The sequence below is a fragment of the Phyllopteryx taeniolatus genome, chromosome 16 (assembly GCF_024500385.1).
Source record: "Phyllopteryx taeniolatus isolate TA_2022b chromosome 16, UOR_Ptae_1.2, whole genome shotgun sequence".
In the NCBI taxonomy this organism is placed as follows: Eukaryota; Metazoa; Chordata; class Actinopteri; order Syngnathiformes; family Syngnathidae; genus Phyllopteryx; species Phyllopteryx taeniolatus.
In genome coordinates this window covers 10,660,495-10,683,766 of record NC_084517.1, presented here as the reverse complement: position 1 = coordinate 10,683,766, position 23,272 = coordinate 10,660,495, and the positions used below count along the sequence as shown (strand labels likewise).

Sequence of the window (23,272 nt, the reverse complement as noted above, 5' to 3'; positions counted from 1 at the left end):
TTATTTCGGAATGTCGTACTACAAATGGGGCTTTAGTGAGCTAGCTGCTGTTATGTTATTCTTGAAAAACCTCTTTCCCTTCTATTTCCTTCTGCACAGTGCGTATGATAATGGATGCATCACTATGTACTGTATTTTCCTTTCATGTACAGACCTTGACGGTTGACTGTTTTTACACATCAAATATGATGATCGTATCATGTATTTTCTTTCATCCCCAGCTGAGTGAATGAACGTGAACATGTGCATGCGCACACACAAAGTCATTCCACGTGTCCGTCAGTGTCCCCTAGCTCTCATTCAGAAAGTGTCACCCCCTCCTTGTTGTCTCTCTTTTACACATCTTATTTCCAGTATGCTGGCCCGGCGGACCCCTCTGCAGTTGTCGCCCTCTAACCCCCTTCCCCTGCGACGCTTGTGGCCAATGGGAAACAAGCGCATGGTGAGCAGGCACCAATCGGGAAACTTTTTCACGCATATAAAACTTTTGAGAGCAGTTTGCCAAGTTGCACATTCTGTCAGTCCGGGGCTCCTGGAGGAGAGCAACATCCCAAAGAGAGCGTGAGAGAGTGAGGGGGTAGAGTCAGTGTGAACGCAGGGGGGGGGGTTGCCACTTTTTGCTCCCAAACACCACACTTCAAGAAAGTGGTGGGTGAATTTCATTAAACTGTGCACTCACAGCATCAGATGAGCTGATGTGAGTATCGCTAAGCATGTGCACTTTTAACATATTTTTGTGTCCCGAAGCCTCTCCGCTTCAGCCGGGATGGAGAACGCGCACACCAAAGAGCCAGAGGAGGTCCTGGCCAACTTCGGCGTCACCGAAGACAAGGGCCTGTCGCCTGAGCAGTTCAAGAAGAACCTGGACAAGTATGGCTACAACGGTGAGGGCGTGGGATGGATGGATGGATGGATGGATGGATGATAACAAGGATGGAGCATTGACTGTGGTTGAGCGGAAAGTGAAGGCCACAATGCTGCCACATTTTAATACAAGATATTTAATGGCTAATTGACTGCGAATTTCAGAAGTACTTAACTCATTGTTTTACTATTGTACATAATTGTAGGAGGACCATAACATGAGCAACTGAATATGTCAGTGTCAGTCCACTTATTAGATAAATGCTCAAGGGTAAAATGAGTTTGTATTGGGTGTCAAGCATCTTGGCCCACAAATAGATTGTGACAGCAAGATGGAAGAAGAGGTCACAATAAAGGTCATTTATTAAAGCTGCTATATTTGTGTCAAAGCAGTCATAAAGAGGTACATCCATTTTGATGTCTCATAAAAGTGTCTGCACTTTTGTCTATTTCTTGAATATTGAATATGAGTGAAGACGTGTCAGAAAATGATAAATTGCAGTAAAATTGCTAAGTAGTAATGTAGGTCGAATAATCTCAATAATCTCTCATTCCTCGCCCACAGAGCTGCCAGCGGAGGAGGGTGAGTCTGGCTTTCTGTCACCTAGCTTTAACCATCAGTGCCGTACGCTTACGCTTGCTTCCTACAAGTGCTGACAAGCTACAGTCGTTCATTTAACACCTGCCTGTGGCTTCTTGCAAATCCATCAGACTGCATGCTCACAAGCAAACAAGTTCATTGTTGGTATGACACATTGTTTTATAGATTAACTAACACTAACTGGTTGTTGGTGGAGGCAAAAAGCATGAGGGGGTTGATCGACAAAATATTTTTTCATTATAATGTGATCAAAGACAAGTCAATGTCGATTAATCAACTTTTCATCAACAAACTTTTTTTTGTCTATTTCACTTTTATTTGAAGCTCGACTTGCATATTTTGCGCTTGACTGTGCTACTGCTCTTTCACACGCTTGTAACGTGGCATAGTGCAACCGTATGGCGTATGCCGTACTGAGGCAAGTGTTACAACGCAGTGTTGTAAAGTGACACAAGTGTCATGATGTCGGTGTGTGTTGTATCATACAACTTCTATGACGAATACAGTTCTCATTATGTTAGCACGGTTGTTGCCCGTGCATTATTGGACACAACATTCCCGTGATTCCGCTGGTACGAACATTTTAAAACTCGCGGTGTTTAGAATAGGGGAAGCTATCAAGGCCAATTACTATTCTCAACCACAGTGCGCAGAATTTGTCTACTTTTTTTTCATTGCTCAACAGAGCGTTGTAGTCCGGCGACGGCAGCAGACGAGCGAGTCGTAATTCCTCTGTAAATTGGCCGATTGGAAGATGACGTGCCAAAAACCCATGATTAGCGATTAGTCGACTTCAAGCTTTAAATGTAGATACGGAGAAATAAAGTTGACTCGTCAATTAGTTGACTAATCGATTCAACCCCTAAAATGCATGTGATGTAATTGAAGTCCTTCTGCAGGGGTAGGGCTTGATTATTCTGTATGTAACCTTCTGTATTTCTTCCAGGTAAGAGTATCTGGGAGTTGGTAGTCGAACAGTTTGAGGACCTCCTGGTCCGAATCTTACTGCTGGCCGCCTGCATCTCTTTTGTGAGTTTTATCACTTTTCTTTTCACTTTATAATAACAAATTGTTAGATTTGTACTTGCTAGATGGGCTGAAAGAGGTTGACACAAGGGTGCTAGTGGTTCTGTTCTATATTTGATTAAATGTCACAGTATGACATCTATGTGTCACTGGACATTTTCAAAAGGGTTACAGTTTATATTCTCTGATGCTATGATCAGAAGTGGTTTTGCTAGTCTTCATTTAAATGTACTTCACCATTTAAAGAAACACAATCTGCAAGTGGAGTACATTCCCTTCATTTAAATGTACTTCACTATCTAGAGAAAGAAAATCCAGAAATATTTTTGATCATGCCATCTGCAAACTGAAAATGTGACCCATGTCCAATGTACAATTACACTTTAGTCTAGCTGACATCAAGGTCCTCAAAGTAGGGTGTGCCAAAATATCTTAATTTGATCAGAAATTGAAATTGTTCTGAATTGTCTGCTTCCCTGAGAAAGTCGCTCTGAGCTTCAGCATGTCTAACCTTGGTAAACGCAGCCTATAGCTTGCAGTGTATAAATTATATTACCGTGCCCTCACTCTTATATAACCGAGGAAACCCTCCTCCCGCCTCGCTGTTGTTCTCTCCAACACAGTTGAGCAGAGGGAGGCTGCACACATTGTCTTAATCTCCCATCTCTGCCCTCTGGCCTGCCTACACAGCTGTCATGATGGCCTTAGAAGGCCTGATGGTGCTGGTGTGTATGCATGCGTGTGAGAAAGAGAAAGGCAGGCTGAAAAAAAAACGTGGCCGTGTGTGTGTGTGTCTGTGGACATATGCATGGCCGGAACTTTATTTTAAGAAATTCTCAAGCCAGGAAGAGAAACTGAATCCTTGGATAAAGGTCAGGGATGGAAGGAACGAGGGATGGCTTGCAGCAGCAGAAGATTGGGACCCAGGAGGGATGTGGGGATTGGGTTGCACAACACCATTGTTTGTTACGATGACAAACGGGAGCAATAGATTCAGAGTCGTGTATGGTTTCTAAAAGAGAGAACAGTAAATACTGGGAAAACACGGCCCCCCTATTCATACACATAGGAATGTCCTGCCGCTGCAATGTGCTGACAGGCTTGGAATTTTCTGGCGATCTACTGTCTTTGAAGGGAGGCAAGGTAAAGATAGGTGAAGCTACACAACAAGGTGAAGATGAACTTTTGGCAAGGGTGTGGGAAAAAAAAGTACTGCTACCGAAGAAGACGAATACAGTAACACAATATAATAAAATGACAAGTTTGATTCTACCAAAGACGGGCGTGAGGACTCTTTTATGGCTACGACTTTGCTCCACTGGCCTGCAACTAATCTGTCTCAATGTCAACATGACAGTATTCCAAAACAGACCCGTGTGTAGTAGCACGGAGCTGACATGCACAGGAGCGCACACGTGTTGGACCATCAGTGGCAAAGAGGAGCACAAGGACCAAAGAGGTTCCACATACAGTAAATTGATGTACTGTTAAAACAAAACATTTATACTGTAAAAAGGAAGGAATCAGAAATAACACATACATTAGGTAGTCGAGAACAATCTGTATACAAAATGATTGATTGGCACTCTCAAAGAGATTTTAATACAGTATGTTTATTCGCAGTGCTATTCTACTCCAATGAAAACTACAACTAATGTTGTTATTTAACACCCGTTTGAGAGGGTCAGTTATTATTGCTGTTCAGGACAGGCTCTTGAACAGGTGCACCTAAATATTGTGAATGTAGTTAATATTATAGCAAAGCTTACCTAATAAAAATGAAAATGAGCGCTACAAATGCCCACGTTTTTTGCATTAACATCCCCAAACAGTTACAAATTATGATTGTTTCTTGACAATAGGTGGCTTTGACTGTCTAGTATATAGAAAAGTATCCTCTACGCGCAATGCACGATGCCTAAAAATAAGAGTCTTCCTACAAAATCAACTTTTAGAGCTTAATTGTTGAACTGTGTTGGGTACCAAGTGCATCATTGGATCATTTAGAAAGCAAATATAAGCTAGCGTATCTCACTTTTTCTGCTTGGACTTAAATGTATGAAGGAAACGGAAATTCAGTGAACTTGAACTGTGTTTCTGTCTCTTAGGTACTGGCTTGGTTCGAGGAAGGTGAGGAAACAGTCACAGCCTTTGTTGAGCCTTTTGTCATCCTCCTCATCCTCATTGCCAACGCCGTCGTTGGCGTGTGGCAGGTCAGTGACTCACAAAAACACACACACCAGAAATCGCAGTCTCAAGGACACATACTGTACCTGCCCCCCGAAGGCCGTCTTTTTACACTCACCTAAATAGACTTGTATTCTTAGAAACAGTCACACATAATAAATTATAAGAGCAGCGTGTTCAGGTCGCAGTCCTTTTGTCCTTTGCGGCGTGCTCCTTCCAGAGCCGCGGCGAGAGCTTAAAGTTCATGTGAAGCCAGAATGAGCGGCATGACATCAGAAAAGCGGCAAGGGGGTGGGTGGGGGGCGAAAGGTTAAGCCAAGCTTGGAGAGGTGCAGAGGGGTACGAGGTGTGGAGGCTTGGGAAGAGTTAACGCCGGCATGCCTTAAAGACTCTATACCACGCACGTAAAAATGCCTACAGAAGAATGACCACGTTATCGTCCATGTTTACATGCAAAGTTTGACGGAGGAGGGGACGGCATCAATACTGTGGCAGTCATTTGGAAACTATGTGGATTCACACATAGGGGGTATGAGAATGGAGTGGAAGAGGGCTTTACACTTTGAGGCAATGGCGGGAGCGGGGTGTCAACTCCTGTTTGTGTTAATGTACATAGTGTTGCATGTGAAAAAATATTTCCCCCCGTCCTGATTTCTGATGCTCTTTTTTTTTTGCATATTTATCTCACTTATACATTTAGGATCATCAATCAAATTTTAATATTTCACAATACAACCCAAGGAAATACAACATGCAGTTCCTGAATGACAATGTTATTTAGGGAGTAAAAAAATCTAAAGTTATCTGGCCATTTGTGGAAAAATTAAGTGTTCAATTTCACTGGGCACACCCAGACCTGATTACCACCAGATTTGTTGATGTCAGACAAGTAGGCTATACGATCTCAAAAAGAAATGTATCATGCCACGAGACACAAAGTGAAAAAAAGTAGAAAAGGTTACAAAGCCAGTTCCAAGGCTTTGTGACTCCAGCGAACCATGGTCCGAGGCATTAACCACAAATGGGGAAAACAAGGAACAGCGGCAAACCTTCCCAGGAGTGGTCAGCCAATCAAAATTACTTCAACAGTGCAATGACGACTCATCTAGGAGGTCACAAAAGAACTCTGAATGCAATACAAAGAACTGCAAGCTGCACCGGCCACTCAACAGCATGAAAGACACTGGGCAAAAATGGTATCCTTGGGAACCAAGACGAAAACCACTGCTGACAAAAGACAACACAAAGGCTCAAAAAACATCTTGACAATAACTTTTTAGGTTCAGGCGCAATTACTTTTTCATGCACAGTCAGATAGGTTTGGATTTTTTTCCCCCACTAATAAATAAAATCATTTAGAAACTGTGTCTTATGTTTACTTGGCTTGTCCTTGTTACATACTATGCAAAAAGAATCATTTTTCACAGGTCTTTGATAATTAAAGATGCACGCAGCAATGAATATGCCCTCATAGCCCCTTTTCTTCTTGGTAAATCCTCAAAATGATCAAACCTTGTTGCCATGATCCACTCACATTAGATGGTGTAGGCTAAAACCTTTGTAATTTAGTGTTGCCCGTCTATCGAGTATATCCGGTTATAATTGGGGCTCATTTAGACGAATATCCTAGTAGCCCTGAAATTCAGCCCAAATGGCTCCTTCAAACCAACATTATTATTACTTATTACACCTGAAAGCCCAATATCCCTCACTTTTTATATAGTATATTACAATACTATACTATATTACTATAACGTCCGCCACCGGCGCCGTCAACCTGCAGGGCGCCTGTGGAAATCCAGCTACTGTGGGTCGAAGAAGAAGAAGAGGTGGAAAGCGGGTTCTTCGGCAGAAAGAGAAGAGGAAAGCACAGAGCCTAGAACTGGATGTGGGGACTTTGAATGTTGGGACTGTGACAGGAAAACCTCGGAGTTGGTTGACATGATGATTAGGAGAAAGGTTGATATATTGTGTCTCCAGGAGACCAGGTGGAAAGGCAGTAAGGCTAGAAGTTCAGGGGCAGGTTTTAAATTATTTTACCTTGGTGTAGATGGGAAGAGAAATGGAGTTGGGGTTATTTTAAAAGAAGAGTTGGCTAAGAAAGTCTTGGAGGTGAAAAGAGTATCAGATCGAGTGATGAGGCTGAAACTTGAAATTGAGGGTGTTATGTATAATGTGATTAGTGGCTATGCCCCACAGGTAGGATGTGGCCTAGAGGTGAAAGAGAAATTCTGGATGGAGCTAGACGAAATAGTTCTGAGCATCCCAGACAGAGAGAGAGTCGTGATTGGTGCAGATTGTAATGGACATTTTGGTGAAGGAAATAGAGGTGATGAAGAAGTGATGGATAAGTACGGCATCCAGGAAAGGAACTTAGAGGGACAGATGGTGGTAGACTTTGCAAAAAGGATGCAAATGGCTGTAGTGAACACTTTTTTCCAGAAGAGGCAGGAACATAGGGTGACCTATACAAGTGGACGTAGGAGCATGCAGGTGAATTACATCTTGTGCAGACGATGTAATCTGAAGGAGTTTACCGACTGTAAGGTTGTGGTAGGGGAGAGTGTGGCTAGACAGCATAGGATGGGGCCGTGTAAGATGACTATGGTGGTGGGGAGGAAGATTAGCAAGACAAAGGCAGAGCAGAGAAGCATGTGGTGGAAGCTGAGACAGGACAAGTGTTGTGCAGCTTTTCGGGAAGAGGTGAGACAGGCTCTCGGTGGACAGGAGGAGCTTCCAGAAGACTGGACCACTGCAGACAAGGTGATCAGAGAGGCAGGCAGGAGAGTACTTGGTGTATCTTCTGGCAGAAAAGGAGAGAAGGAGACTTGGTGGTGGAACCTCACAGTACAGGAAATCATACAAGGAAAAAGGTTAGCTCAGAAGAAGTGGGACACTGAGAGGACCGAGGAGAGGCAAAAGGAATACATTCAGATGTGACACAGGGCAAAGGTAGAGGTGGCAAAGGCCAAACAAGAGGCATATGATGACATGTATGGCAGGTTGGACACTAAAGAAGGAGAAAATGATCTATACAGGCTGGCCAGACAGAGGGATAGCGATGGGAAGGATGTGCAGCAGGTTAGGGTGATTAAGGATAGAGACGGAAATATGTTGACTGGTGCCAGTAGTGTGCTCAATAGATGGAAAGAATTATTTGAGGAGTTGATGAATGAGGAAAATGAGAGAGAAGGGAGAGTATAAGAAGCAAGTGTGGTGGACCAGGAAGTGGCAATGATTAGAAAGGGGGAAGTTAGAAAGGCATTCAAGAGAATGAAAAATGGAAAGACAGTTGGTCCTGATGACATTTCTGTGGAGTTATGGAAGCATCTAGGAGAGGTGGCTGTGGGGTTTTTGACCAGTCTGTTCAATAGAATTCTGGTGCATGATGCCTGAGGAATGGAGGAAAAGTGTGTTGGTGCCCATTTTTAAGAACAAGGGTGATGTGCAGAGCTGTGGGAACTAAAGATGAATAAAGTTGATCAGCCACAGAATGAAGTTGTGGGAAAGAGTAGTGGAGGCTAGACGAATTTAAGATGGAGGTGGGACTGCATCAGGGATCAGCCCTGAGGCCCTTCCTGTTTGCAGTGGTGATGGATAGGCTGACAGATGAGGTTAGACTGGAATCCCCATGGACCATGATGTTTGCAGATGACAGACATTGTGATCTGCAGTGAAAGCACGGAGCAGGTGGAGGAACAGTTAGAAAGATTGGAACGGGTGGAGGAAGGTGTCAGGTGTGTTATGTGACAGACGAGTCTCTGCTAGGATGAAGGGCAAAGTTTATAAAACAGTGGTGAGGCCAGCCATGATGTACGGATTAGAGACAGTGGCACTGAAGAGACAACAGGAAGCAGAGCTGGAGGTGGCGGAAATGAAGATTTTGAGGTTCGCTCTCGGAGTGACCAGGTTGGATAAAATTAGAAATGAGCTCATCAGAGGGACAGCCAAGGTTCGATGTTTTGGAAACAAAGTTAGATAGAGCAGACTTCGATGGTTTGGACACATCCAGAGGAGAAGAGAGCTAGAGGAAGACCCAAGAGAAGGTTGATGGATGTCGTGAGGGGAGACATGAGGGGAGTTGGTGTTTGAGAAGAGGATGCAGGAGATAGGCTTACATGGAAAAGGATGACGCACTGTGGCGACCCCTAAAGGGACAAGCCAAAAGGAAAAGAAGATACAATATTACTATAATGATGACAGAATTTTTTTCCATAGGAGCGCAACGCAGAGAGCGCCATTGAGGCTCTGAAGGAATATGAGCCTGAGATGGGTAAAGTTTACCGGGCGGACAGGAAGAGTGTGCAGAGAATCAAGGCCAGGGAGATCGTTCCTGGTGACGTAGTGGAGGTCTCTGGTAAGTTCCCCTTTGGTAACCTGTTGTATTTTTTCAGAATCTTCCCAAAGGTATTTTTCTGCAGGTGACTGACAACCTAATCCATCTAATGTGCTAAAAGCCACTCTCACTCACTTTCTTACAACCCCAATTCCAATGAAGTTGGGACGTTGTGTTAAACATAAATAAAAACAGAATACAATGATTTGCAAATCGTGTTCAACCTATATTTAATTGAATACACTACAAAGACAAGATATTTAATGTTCAAACTGATAAACGTAATTGTTTTTAGCAAATAATCATTAACTTGGAATTTTATGGCTCCAACAAGTTCCAAAAAAGCTGGGAAAGGTGGCAAAAAAGACGACAGAAAGTTGAGGAATGCTCATCAAACACCTGTTTGGAACATCTCACAGGTGAACAGGCTAATTGGGAACAGGTGGGTGCCACGATTGGGTATAAAAGGAGCTTCCCCTGAATTGCTCAGTCATTCACAAGCAAACATGAGGCGAGGTTCACCTCTTTGCGAACAAGTGCGTGAGAAAATAGTCGAACAGTTTAAAGACAATGTTGCTCAACGTACAATTGCAAGGAGTTTAAGGATTTCATGATCTACGGTCCATAATATCATCAAAAGGTTCAGAGAATCGGGAGCAAACACTGCATATAACCGGCAAGGCCGAAAACCAACATTGAATGCCCATGACCTTCAATCCCTCAGGCGGCACTGCATCAAAAACCAACATCAATGTGTAAAGGATATCACCACATGGGCTCAGAAACACTTCAGAAAACCAATGTCAGTAAATGCAGTTCGGCGCTACATCTGTAAGTGCAACTTGAAACTCTACTATGCAAAGCAAAAGCCATTTATCAACAACACCCAGAAACGCCGCTAGCTTCTCTGGGCCCGAGCTCATCTAAGATGGACTGATGCAAAGTGGAAAAGTGTTCTGTGGTCCGACGAGTCCGCATTTCAAATTGTTTTTGTAAAATGGGGAGGTTGTGTCCTCCGGGCCAAAGAGGAACCATTCGGACTGTTATGGACGCAAAGTTCAAAAGCCAGCATCTGTGATGGTATGGGGCTGTGTTAGTGCCAATGGCATGGGTAACTTACACATCTGTGAAGGCACCATTAATGCTGAAAGGTACATACAGGTTTTGGAGAAACATATGCTACCATCCAAGCAAAGTATTTTTCATGGACACCCCTGCTTATTTCAGCAAGACAATGCCAAACCACATTCTGCACGTGTTACAACAGCGTGGCTTCGTAGTAAAAGAGTGCGGGTACTAGACTGGTCTGCCTGCAGTCCAGACCTGTCTCCAGTTGAAAATGTGTGGCGCATTATGAAGCGTAAAATATGACAACGGAGACCCCGGACTGTTGAACAGATGAAGCTGTACATCAAGCAAGAATGGGAAATAATTCCAGCTACAAAGCTTCAACAATTTGTGTCCTCAGTTCCTAAATGTTTATTGAATGTCGTTAAAAGAAAATGTTACAGTGGTAAACATGACCTTATCCCAGCTTTTTTGGAACGTGTTGCAGCCATAAAATTCTAAGTTAATGATTATTTTCTAAACACAATCAAGTTTATCCGTATGAACATTAAATATCTTGTCTTTGTAGTGGATTCAATTAAATATAGGTTGAACATGATTTGCAAATCATTGTCTTCTGTTTTTATTTATGTATAACACAACGTCCCAACTTCATTGGAATTGGGGTTGTAAATGAATCACTATCACAAGTTATTTACAAACATGGTCTTTTGTTTTTTGTCTTTTGGTGAATTTTGTGGATGTGTTTGTAGTTGGTGACAAAGTACCAGCAGACATCAGGATTATCTCCATCAAATCCACAACTCTCCGTGTGGACCAGTCCATCCTCACTGGTAGGTGTTTCGTCACACACGGTCACACTTTACAAGGAGGTGTTACTGATGCTGTGATCACCCTGTCTCCCAGGTGAGTCGGTGAGTGTGATCAAGCACACCGATGCCGTCCCGGACCCCCGAGCCGTCAACCAGGACAAAAAGAACATGTTGTTCTCTGTGAGTCTCTACTTCACACCACCTCAGATGTTTCACAATAACCTCTGGGAAAGGGCAGACAATGTGTTCTATATTACAGGCCAGTCAAATCAAAATGAAGAATGATAAATGATTAGAGTATAGAAACATTCTTATCCATCCATCTATTTTCTATATTATTCCGCTTATTTTCATCATGGTCATGGGTGAGCTGGAGCCAATCCCAGAGGACTTTGGAAACACCCTGGACATCAATCGCAAGACACATACAGTATTTAAAAACAGGCATTCACACACACATTTACACCTATAGACAATTTCGAGTCTTCAATTAACCTCAGTATGTTTTTGTTGGAGGAAGCCAGAGATCAAACCCAAATCTCAGACCTGAGAGGCAGACGTGAAAAACACTGGTCTACCATTCCGCCTGTCCATATCCATCCTAAATAAACCTGACTGACGTTTCTCCTGTTTTAACAAAACAATATTATCAAGGTCTAATAAAATTGCTGCTATGAAAGAATGCATGCCAGTAGGACCAAGCGTCGTCTACAAGCTGGCATTTACACTTTCAGTATAGCTGGGTTCGCTCCTCAATTGGCCAGACATAAACATATCTACTTGATGCTTGACAATATAGATTTCATTTTTGATTGCAATAAAATACAAGCATACTTGCATCTGCCTTGCAAGGTAAATGTGCCTGGATACTAATAATAAATAGCTCTGTAATAAATTCTGTATAAACACCTTAATCCACACTTCCACCTGGGCTCACTGCCACCCTTGTACAAAGTTTAATGGAAATCAGTTTTATATTACTCCTGTGTACTGTCCTATTTACTGTTTTATTGTCAAAATGCCTGCTGTACAAAAGGTCATTAAAGTGGCTTAAAACCCTACTTAGGGCACCAACATCGCTGCTGGAAAAGCCACTGGTATCGCTGTGGCAACTGGTGTCTCCACTGAGATTGGGAAGATCCGTGACCAGATGGCTGCCACTGAGCAGGAGAAGACCCCTCTGCAACAGAAACTGGACGAGTTTGGGGAGCAGCTCTCCAAGGTGGGAGCCCCAAACAAGACATTAAACAATCAGGACAATAAGACACATGGCCAATGAATGTTTTACAAATTGTAATGGCTGATCCGTCTTACGTTCCTCTGCCTTCTCCAGGTCATTTCCCTGATCTGTGTGGCTGTGTGGATCATCAATATTGGCCATTTTAATGACCCAGTCCATGGTGGCTCCTGGTTCCGTGGTGCAATCTACTATTTCAAGATTGCTGTGGCTTTAGCTGTGGCTGCCATCCCTGAAGGTAAGCCCCAGGAATTATATTTGCTTGCCCATAAAGATTATCATATCTAAAATTCAACTCAAGCAGCTTGTACATATGAGACCTTAACTGGTGACCTATTGAATACTAAATGTGGGCCCCCACTTTTACATGATGTGAGAGATGTAACAGTACTATACAAAGCTAAGGTATGATGTGTTGGCTTGCACATTACTTTATGTTTGAAGTCCAACATTGAGAAAAATACAAGCAATGTGCTTCAACATAACTTTACTTTGAACACCCATTTAGGAGACAGAACCGATAGATTTAGGTGCAACATCAGTCACCTCTTGTATTACAAATGTTCTTGACAAATGAACACACTAAAAATAGACTGCCAAGAAGAGTGTTGTAGCTACAAAGACGAGACCAATATGTACTTCCTGCCTCTGACCATCCTAGGTCTACCTGCCGTCATCACCACCTGTCTGGCTCTGGGAACACGCCGCATGGCCAAGAAGAATGCCATCGTCAGAAGCCTGCCTTCTGTGGAGACCCTGGGGTGCACCTCAGTCATCTGCTCTGACAAAACCGGTACCCTCACCACCAACCAGATGTGTGTGACCAAAGTAGGTTGAAACACGTCCTAATCTCGTACAGTAGAAGAAGAATATCAATTTCTAGAGATTTGATGCAAAACTGTTCCCTCATAGATGTTCATTATTGATAAAGTGGATGATGACAATGTCACTCTTGGTCAATTTGACATCTCTGGCTCAAAGTACACCCCTGAGGGAGAAGTGTAAGTGTATACATGTACACATAAGGTTTAAAATTATAGTTCCTGAATGGTACAAAACTAAATTTGTTCAATCTCTTTAGTACAAGAAGGGGCATGAGTGTAAAATGTGGCCAGTATGATGGACTGGTTGAGTTGGCAACCATCTGTGCTCTTTGCAATGACTCCTCACTGGACTACAACGAGGTCGGTAGAGTGCTTAAGAAACAACAACTGCAGGAAATTACAAATCAAACAATTTAAAATCATTTTGCTCCTTTGCAGTCAAAGGGAATTTATGAGAAAGTGGGTGAGGCCACTGAAACAGCTCTGAGCTGCTTGGTGGAGAAGATGAACGTGTTCAACACTGAAGTGCGTAGCCTGTCCAAGGTGGAACGAGCCAATGCTTGCTGCAGTGTAAGTCCACAAAAATCCCTCAGTCTGAAATGAATCAGTTCAATGAGACGTAAAAACATCCAGGAATATTGACTGACCTTTCATTTTCTACTTTTCTCTGACAGGTGATTAAGCAACTAATGAAGAAAGAGTTCACACTGGAGTTCTCCAGAGATAGGAAGTCCATGTCAGTTTACTGTTCTCCAGCAAAGTCTGGAAAAGCCCCAGTAGGAAACAAGATGTTTGTCAAAGTGAGCAACATATAGAACACAGAAAAAACTAATACAGCTTCTATTCTGAAAAGGCTAAAGTTTTGTTTGGAGTAGAAGCTGATCAAATCAAATGTATGTTTACCTCACCTCTTACGAGACACAGCAAAATGATGCTACTGTACATTGTAAATGTGTTACCAGGGTGCCCCAGAAGGTGTGATTGAACGTTGTTCATACGTTCGCGTGGGCACTACTCGTCTTCCCTTGACTGGGCCGGTCAAAGAGCACATCATGGCAGTAATCAAGGAGTGGGGCACCGGGCGCGACACCCTCCGTTGTTTGGCACTGGCCACCTGTGACTCTCCTCTAAGGAAGGAGGAGATGAACCTGGAGGACTCCACTAGGTTTGCAGAGTATGAGGTGAGTGACAGGACAAAAATAAATAAATACCTAATGTACTTTTAGGGACGCAATTGGGTTGTCACTGGGTTGATATCCTCAAAGGTACTACTTTTTTTTTCATATTTCACGTGTTGAGATTTATGAGGTTAATCTGGGACCTTGGGTATCAGCAACCCCCATTCCAATGAAGTTGGGATGTTGTGTTAAACATAAATAAAAACAGAATACAATGATTTGCAAATCATGTTCAACCTATATTTAATTTAATACACTACTAAGACAAGATATTTAATGTTCAAACTTATACTTTATCGTTTTTCGCAAATAATCATTAACTTAGAATTTTATGGCTGCAACACGTTCCAAAAAAGCTGGGACAGGGTCATGTTTACCACTGTGTTACATCACCTTTTCATTTAACAACATTCAATAAATGTTTTGGAACTGAGGACACTAATTGGTGAAGCTTTGTAGGTGGAATTCTTTCCCATTCTTGCTTGATGTACAGCTTCAGCTGTTCAACAGTCTGGGGTCTCTGTTGTCGTATTTTACGCTTCATAATGCGCCACACATGTTCAACGGGAGACAGGTCTGGACTCCAGGCAGGCCAGTCTAGTACCCGTACTCTTTTACTACGAAGCCACGCTGTTGTAACACGTGCAGAATGTGGTTTGGCATTGTCTTGCTGAAATAAGCAGGGGCGTCCATGAAAAAGACGTTGCTTGGACGGCAGCATATCTTTCTCCAAAACCTGTATGTACCTTTCAGCATTAATGGTGCCTTCACAAATGTGTAAGTTACCCATGCCATTGGCACTAACACAGCCCTATACCATCACAGATGCTGGCTCTTGAACTTTGCGTCGATAACAGTCCGGATGGTTCTTTTCCTCTTTGGCCCAGAGGACACGACGTCCACAATTTCCAAAAACAATTTGAACTCGTCGGACCGCAGAACACTTTTCCACTTTGCATCAGTGCATCTTAGATGAGCCGGCTGCGTTTCTGGGTGTTGTTAATAAATGGCTTTTGCTTTGCATAGTAGAGTTTCAAGTTGCACTTACGGATGTCGCGCCGAACTATATTTACTGACATTGGTTTTCTGAAGTGTTCCTGAGCCCATGTGGTGATATCCTTTACACATTGATGTCGGTTTTTGATCCATTGCCACCTGAGGGATCGAAGGTCACGGGCCTTCAATGTTGGTTTTCGGCCTTGCTGCTTACATGCAGTGATTTCTCCAGATTCTCTGAACCTTTTGATGATGATATGGACCGTAGATGATGAAATCCCAAAATTATACGTTGAGGAAAATTGTCCTTAAACTGTTCAACTATTTTCTCACGCACTTGTTCACAAAGAGGTGAACCTCACCCCATCTTTGCTTGTGAATGACTGAGCAATTCAGGGAAGCTCCTTTTATACCCAATCATGGCACCCACCTGTTCCCAATTAGCCTGTTCACCTGTGGGATGTTCCAAACAGGTGTTTGATGAGCATTCCTCAACTTTCTGTCTTTTTTGCCACGTGTACCAGCTTTTTTGGAACGTGCTGCAGCCATAAAATTCTAAGTTAATGATTATTTGCTAAAAACAATAAGGTTTATCAGTTTGAACATTAACTATATTTTCTTTGTAGTGTATTCATGAACATGATTTGCAAATCATTGTATTCTGTTTTTATTTCTGTTTAACACAACGTCCCAACTTCATTGGAATTGGGGTTGTAATTACGTGCCATATCGTGTGTAAATGTGTGTTGGTATGACCATAAAACTCCTCCTTTTTGTACCTTTGACAACTGACGTTTACAGATTTAGAACACATTGTACCTAATTTCCAGCTTTTTGGCCGTGGAAAATGTACAAATGTACATGTATACAGAAGTCTACTTATTTTGTAGCCTTAAGCTACCACCAGCTGTTCCTTTTGTATTAGAATGATGTTTACAGACTTAGAAAATACATACATCCATGTGACCTAGGAAAGGGCAATAACAGTACAATCTGATAATTAGCTCCAATGGAGCCAATCTGTGCAAAATGTAGATGTAAGGACAGAAAATGACTACTACTGAACCCAGATACTTTCAGAAAAATTACATTTTATCTGACATCTGGGTTGTATCTGGGGTGGAGGCCCTATATTACTTTATATTGTACTGAAGGCAGTCCTACTGGATCGCAGTGAGCGACAGTCTACCCAAGTTGAATAATTTTTAAGGTAAGCACTGCGAGACGCCACTTAATATTTTTGTATTTTTGTCATCAGACTAACTTGACCTTTGTGGGCTGTGTTGGTATGCTTGACCCTCCGCGTAAGGAAGTCATGAGCTCCATCGAGCTGTGCAGAGCTGCGGGCATTCGGGTCATTATGATCACCGGTCAGTAGTCCACAGGCTCTGCCTTAACTTGAACCTTGAGAAGAAAAAAAATCAAGACAAGGCCAGTTATTCTACTTTTGTCTCCCCAGGTGACAACAAGGGCACGGCAGTGGCAATCTGTCGCCGCATCGGCATCTTCTCTGAGGATGAGGACGTCACCAGCAAGGCCTTCACCGGTCGTGAGTTTGATGACCTGTCTTCTTATGACCAGAAGAACGCAGTCCGTAAGGCTTGTTGCTTTGCCAGGGTGGAACCGTCCCACAAATCGAAAATTGTTGAGTTCCTCCAAGGCTTTGATGAGATCACTGCCATGGTGATGAGACCAACATTCCCTGAACTCAACATGGAATAATCTTTCCAATTGATCCATGGAGAAAATTTCCCACTAACATCCCTTCTATCTACACTTCCTCCATATTTAACACAGACCGGTGACGGAGTGAATGATGCCCCTGCCTTGAAGAAGGCGGAGATTGGCATCGCCATGGGCTCTGGCACTGCCGTTGCCAAGTCTGCCTCTGAGATGGTCCTGGCTGATGACAACTTTTCTTCTATCGTATCCGCTGTCGAGGAGGGCAGAGCTATTTACAACAACATGAAGCAGTTCATCCGCTACCTCATCTCGTCCAACGTAGGCGAGGTTGTCTGGTAAGTACTTGATGGTCATCATAGACGGGCTACTTCGTTTTGGGGACTATAAGGATGATATATGACTTAAAAAAATATTGAGTTAAAAAGTAACAAAGATACGGCTACTCAAATCCTTTCTCATTTTGAGTTAAAGCAAAGCAGTAGGCTAACACAAAAACCAAGAGTGAAGCAGTTACGTGTAATTGCACCAGTATTCATACTTTGACAAGAAAGAAAATGTTCAAACTAACTTGTTCCCATATTTCTTCAGTATCTTTCTGACTGCAGCCTTGGGCCTACCTGAGGCGCTGATTCCAGTTCAGCTGCTTTGGGTCAACCTTGTGACTGACGGGCTTCCTGCCACCGCTTTGGGCTTTAACCCTCCAGACCTGGATATCATGGGGAAAGCCCCTCGATCGCCCAAAGAGCCCTTGATCTCTGGTTGGCTCTTCTTCAGATATCTAGCCATCGGAGGTACAAAATACTTTAGTTCCACTTGCTTCCTCTGGGAAAAAGCATTTCTGTGATTAGTACCACATGAAATGTATTTGTAGAAGACCACAGTGTATCCACCAGCCATCCTCTAATTGTTCATGGGACTGTATTGACCTTTAAAGAAAGTTGGGTTCTAATAATAAGATCAGCCCAAATTGAAATGTCAACTTGAAAATTGAAGTGAGGGGCCAACAGTGAGATGTTAAATCTGAACATGATCCAAAATCTCTGTAATGGGGGATATGACAGACTGACATCAATGAACCCTCCGGTTTCCACTGGTTGGACACAATTAAGAGCTAAGTTGAGAGAAAAGTATTTAAATTCTTCATCCTTGTACCACAATATATCAACTGGTTTGTCCAAGTCGAGCAACTAAGTTTCCAAGGCACCTCCATTTATGCCTTTTCGAGCTAGACAATGCTGTCACCAAGGTAACACCTCGGTCTTGCCATTATCATGTCTGCAAAAAAAATCAAGCGTGTCTAATGCCACATTGAGCACATCAAATCTTTCGCAGGTTATGTTGGTGCTGCAACTGTCGCAGCAGCTGCCTGGTGGTTCCTGTATTGTGAGGAGGGCCCGTTAGTCTCCTTCAATCAGCTGGTTAGTATTTGATTACTGGGGAGCATTCTATCTGAGGAAAATATAGTGCACCTTTTTCTACCCAACCCTTTGGTACAGACATATAGGAATCTGCCAAATAATGATAATGAATTGTTGTCGCCTTTCTCCTTAGTCACACTTCATGCAATGCAGTGACGACAATGAGGACTTCGCTGGGATCCACTGTCATGTGTTTGAGGCTTCTCCTCCAATGACTATGGCTCTGTCCGTGCTGGTCACAATTGAGATGTGCAACGCTCTAAACAGGTGGGACTAATGAAACATTGACTATACCAAGTGGAAAATAGTACAGTGTTCACCTGATTGCTGTTTTTGTGTTCCAGCCAAAGCCCTGTCCCATATAAAAGTAATTGCCTTGGCGACAATTTGTGGCACCTTGGTGTTAAGGAACTATGTTGAAGTGAGTTACGGAGCTTCATTTAGACAAAAGTAGTGCTTTGCCACCATTTTCTGGCAGCTATAGGCCTATAAACCTTTTTAGGAGGTGACTTGCGGATTTCCCGTATTCGTGACAGGGTTTGGTCTCTATCCCAAGCGAATAGCAGGGCATCAGTGTACATTCATATCATTCTTTTATTTCTTGCCGGAGAAGGATTTTATGTCCATGTTCAGTACAATATCAAAATGCTGCAATCATTAACATATTAATCATTCAATTAAATTAATATTTCTCTTGGAAATAACAGCATTGTTTTTGGAAGGGCATCATTTCTGATACAACTATTTTTTTGGCTCCTATTAGATCGTGCGATTGCCGTTACATTTAACAGTTTTTTTCCCCCATGGAAAGCATCTAAACACCAGAACTTTATTATCATAATGTGTCTGTTTTGTTAATGTATATAATTTCTCAACACATTTTTTCCTCTTCTGTAAATTTGCATAGCATACAATTGTTGATTTTATTGATTTGATTTATTTATTATAAAATCTGTTTAAAAAATAGAAAAGTGCAGAATATGTTGACACTGGTCCAACACTATCATGGGTCAAGTGTAAATAAAGTTCATATATATATATATATATATATATATATATATATATATATATATGACATTTATTTACACTTTATATATTATATTATTATTTATTATACTTTTTATATATGGAAAGGTATACTTCTAGTATGTATCAACTGGGATCCAACTCCCTTTCTCTTTCTGCTCGCAGCTTGTCTGAGAACCAGTCCCTGATGCGCATGCCCCCTTGGAGCAACCTCTGGCTGGTAGCTGCCATGACCCTCTCCATGTCCCTTCACTTCATGATCATCTATGTGGACCCCCTGCCCGTGAGTCTGTCCTCCTGCTCTACTCCCTCTCTCTCTCTCTCCCTCCCACCTCTGTGTCCTCATTCATATTTCCATATCCAAAATTTTCCAAGAGGATGATGATGGACAAATTATTAAGTGAGGTGTGATTTAGCTTTACATGCCATCTGGCCAGTTGTAACTTTTGGCCTTTATGTTCTCCCCGTTCCTTCAGATACATTTTGAGGAGATCATGATTGTACTCAGATTGCGCACAGAACACAGTGTATTGTGAAAAGTAACATACTGAACATTGCTTTGTGTGACTAACCAATATGTACAATAATTTTGGTTTACAGTCAACATACTTTATGTGGCTTCTGTAGATGATCTTCAAGCTCACTCACTTGACTGTGGAGCAGTGGATTGTGGTATTGAAGCTTTCCTTCCCAGTGATTCTAATTGATGAGGTCCTCAAGTTTGTGGCTCGCACATATCTGGAGGGTAGGTCTATTTTTTTTAAATTTACATTATGTTTGTATATTTTACACATTATTGAAAGAGAACAGAAGTACAGTAGTATGTCATTTTTAACAACAATATTTGGTGAATGGCGATGACTTAATTTGCTTGTTTCAATTGTCTTTTTCCCTATTCATAAATAGTTAAATCAGAATGCATAAAAATGATTACCACCCAATTAATGTTAATGTATTAAAAACCCTTAACCTCTTTCTCCTTACCTTTTAAACACTTCCTATGATTATATCTAATTTTCCTGTCCTTGAATGCTTTTTTTAACTGTTCCGCTCTTACAATCCAGTCTAAACCTGCCTCCTCCATGCCCCCATAACAAGACAAGGTATCGCCATTGATCCAAGGTTTCAGCATTTTTAGCATTATGCATGTCTTGAAAGTTTATCATTAGGTTTCATGTTAGTATTAAAGTCAGTGTTGTTGCTATGCATCGTGCATAGTACTGTGCAGTTGGCACTTATCTTTTTTAATTGCAATCTTGAAATGTCACCTAAGGTTATTAAAACTGCATTTAATTAATGCTTGTTGCACTGACTGCACAAATAATCAACCTTATTGTATTAAGCTAACAAGGTATTAAAACATTTTAATATTACCATTTTCTATTGCTATTGAAAAAGCATTAAGTATGATGGTTATGTTCCTCAGCTCTGCTAGAGAATGGCCACCACTAAGGCACAACAACTGTGCTACTTAAGAAAAACATTTATGGGACTCAGATAAATACCTGTAATCTTAACAGTCTGCCATATTTGTTGTCACTATAAAGGAATGAGGACTTTGGAGAGACCATAACTTCTCAACTAGTGCAATCGTGAGGTTTACGTGTGAATGCATCGGCCGCATTGGAAGTTGATGATATTTCTCATAAGCACTGAGAATGCCAAACATTTAAACAACAAAAAATGTAGTATATGCTTTGAATCGGCATGTTAGCATTAGCTATAGCATTGAGGCCCGAGTGCAAATGTGCAGCTTCAGAGAGCCTTGAACTATGACAATAGCATCTTGTTTACTAGGGCTGGGCATAATAATTGATTCGCCGATAAAATGCTCACTAAGAAATTAATCAGCCAAGTGCAATTGATTGTTGATTCATCTTGTATTGAAGCAACTGAGGTAAAATGGAGTGCACTACTTGGTTGCTACCAGCAAATATCGTGTTGATGCAGTATAACAAACGGTGGATATTAAAAAGTCGACACAACCCTGTTCAATTGCCAGGCGCTTGTGATATAAAAAATAGACCAAGATAAATCATTTCAAAACTTTTTGCAACTTTTTTCTGTCAATACAACATTAAATCTTCCCGAGAGAGGAAGTAAAAGCAAACAACTGAGATAATGTGGTTGCACAAGTGTGCACACCCTCCCACAAATGGGATGTGGCTGTGTTGATAATCGATCACATTCAAACATATTTTAAAAGGGAGTCAGCCCCCATTTAAAGTGCCTCTGATTAACACCAAATAAAGTTCAGATGTTCTAATGGTTTTTAGTTTCTTGCGCAAGCCTGAAGGTTTTGTACAAACATTGACTGTTATTTGGAACTGCTCAGAATTCCCTCTACCTTGACTAAGGCCCAAGTTCCAGCTGAAGAAAAAGAGCCCCAAAGCATAATTCTTCCACCGCCATGATCACTGTAGTTATGGTGTTCTTTTAGAGATGAGCAGTGTGCGTTTGCACCAAACATACCTTTTGGATTTATGGTCAAAAAGTTCAAAACTGTTCTAACCGGACATCACCACATTTTCCCACGTGTTATGTTTTAGTCTTTGGAAGATAAGGCTTCCCACCCAATCCCCATAGGCCATACATATAAAGAAGACAGGTGTTTTTCGTCGCATGTACTAATCAGCCAGTACTTAATAATAATTAATAAATTAAATAAATAATAATAAGCCAATAATTCCTGCAGCTTCTTCCCTGTTGCCGTCTGCCTCTTGACAGCCTCCCTGTCCAGTTTTCTTCGTCTTTCCATCAATTTTGGATTCTTAGTAATGTCACTGTAATGCCATATTTTCACAACTTGATTATGAAGGTCTTCACTGTGTTCCATTGTATAGTTAATGTCTTGGGAATTCTTTTTTACCCTTCTCCTCACTGACACCTTTGAACAATAAGATCCCTTTGATCTTGTGGAAGCTGTCTGTGGACCATGGCTTGTGCTGTAAGATGTGACCACAAAAATAACAGGGAAAGCCTACAAGAACAACTGAACAATATTTGGGGTTAATCAGAGGCACTTTAAATGGTGTCAGATGTGTGTTGACTCACATATATCATGTGTTTGAATGTGAATGGTTAATTCTGGACACAGCCACATTAATAAAAGGGTGAACAACCAGTTTATCTTATTTATTTTTACTTCCACTCTCGAAAATATATTTTTTTCCACTTGAGTTGTACAAGTAGTTCATATTTATAAAATAAATAATTAAAAGGTGGAAAACATTTTCAAATTATTTTAAAACTTGGCATTTGGACAGGGGCGTGTAGACTTTTTATAACCACTGCACATTCGGGGTCTGAAGAAGAACAACATTACGTCATCTATCAGAAGTTGAGCTACATCTACATCCATTTCCCAACAGACCTCGACAGGGCAAAATTCCTTCGGGCCGCATTATTGCGCTCTGTACAAGATCCTCACAGAAACAGGAAATCAGAACATTTAGATTAGAGATTCTCTCATGCTTTAAAAAAAAATGTTAAATTAAAAACATAGCTGATCAAGAAAATGTTGTCCAATGCCCATCCCTAATTCATTGCTCACATATAAGACTAATGTAAATGTTGTTGCATGGCAATGGGAATAGAGTTCTGTTTTGACTGTTTTGAACTGATGATCTTTTGTTTGCCAATGCAGGTAAAGTCTAACAACGAAGTGCAACAACGTTGAGCTGAGACCGAGCGAAAAAGAGTGGACAAAAGAGGCCAAGCGCTCCCACCGAAAGAGACAGAGAGCGTGTGCCAACAGTCACTTGGGGTGATCTGATAGAACAGAACATACATAAGCCATCTGAAAATACACCAAGCTGCAAAAAAAAAAAATTTCCGTGTATGTACTGAAATTAATATATATGTCGGTGTTAATTATTATAATTATACAGTGTTCTATTCTTAAATAATAAAGATATTTAAAGAATGTTGGATAGCAGTATTTAGTTTTTGTGTATTCATAATTATTTTAATTTTCTCATTGAGCAGGGAGAGGAAAATAGACAAGGTACACAATA

At 41.6% G+C, this 23,272-nt stretch overlaps 1 protein-coding gene across 2 annotated transcripts; it reads left to right on the top strand.

Annotated features, from left to right (window-relative positions):
• The first annotated feature begins 500 nt into the window (after window positions 1–500).
• Window positions 501–23,181, top strand: atp2a1 (ATPase sarcoplasmic/endoplasmic reticulum Ca2+ transporting 1). Of its 2 annotated transcripts, XM_061748914.1 has the most exons (26): window positions 501–648; window positions 748–884; window positions 1,430–1,447; window positions 2,412–2,494; window positions 4,600–4,704; window positions 8,897–9,035; window positions 10,835–10,915; window positions 10,989–11,074; window positions 11,961–12,116; window positions 12,228–12,369; window positions 12,793–12,959; window positions 13,044–13,132; window positions 13,213–13,315; window positions 13,394–13,525; window positions 13,630–13,755; window positions 13,918–14,136; window positions 16,388–16,499; window positions 16,589–16,812; window positions 16,927–17,147; window positions 17,401–17,603; window positions 18,145–18,230; window positions 18,364–18,497; window positions 19,422–19,539; window positions 19,884–20,001; window positions 20,321–20,359; window positions 22,903–23,181. In XM_061748914.1, exons 2-25 carry the CDS (start codon window positions 767–769, stop codon window positions 20,323–20,325), a joined length of 2,985 nt encoding a protein of 994 aa, XP_061604898.1. In that variant the 5' UTR covers window positions 501–648; window positions 748–766; the 3' UTR covers window positions 20,326–20,359; window positions 22,903–23,181. The 2 variants fall into 2 exon arrangements, with proteins under 2 accessions (XP_061604898.1, XP_061604897.1); XM_061748913.1 differs by lacking the exon at window positions 20,321–20,359.
• The last annotated feature ends 91 nt before the right edge of the window (window positions 23,182–23,272 follow it).

Excerpts from the sequence above, each read along its gene's own strand:
- atp2a1 (XM_061748913.1), top strand. The coding sequence starts at position 767 with ATGGAGAACGCGCACACCAAAGAGCCAGAGGAGGTCCTGGCCAACTTC. Across the intron at positions 12,960-13,043 it reads ACCAGATGTGTGTGACCAAA|ATGTTCATTATTGATAAAGT; the intron begins GTAGGTTGAAAC and ends GTTCCCTCATAG. Across the intron at positions 13,133-13,212 it reads TACACCCCTGAGGGAGAAGT|TACAAGAAGGGGCATGAGTG; the intron begins GTAAGTGTATAC and ends CAATCTCTTTAG.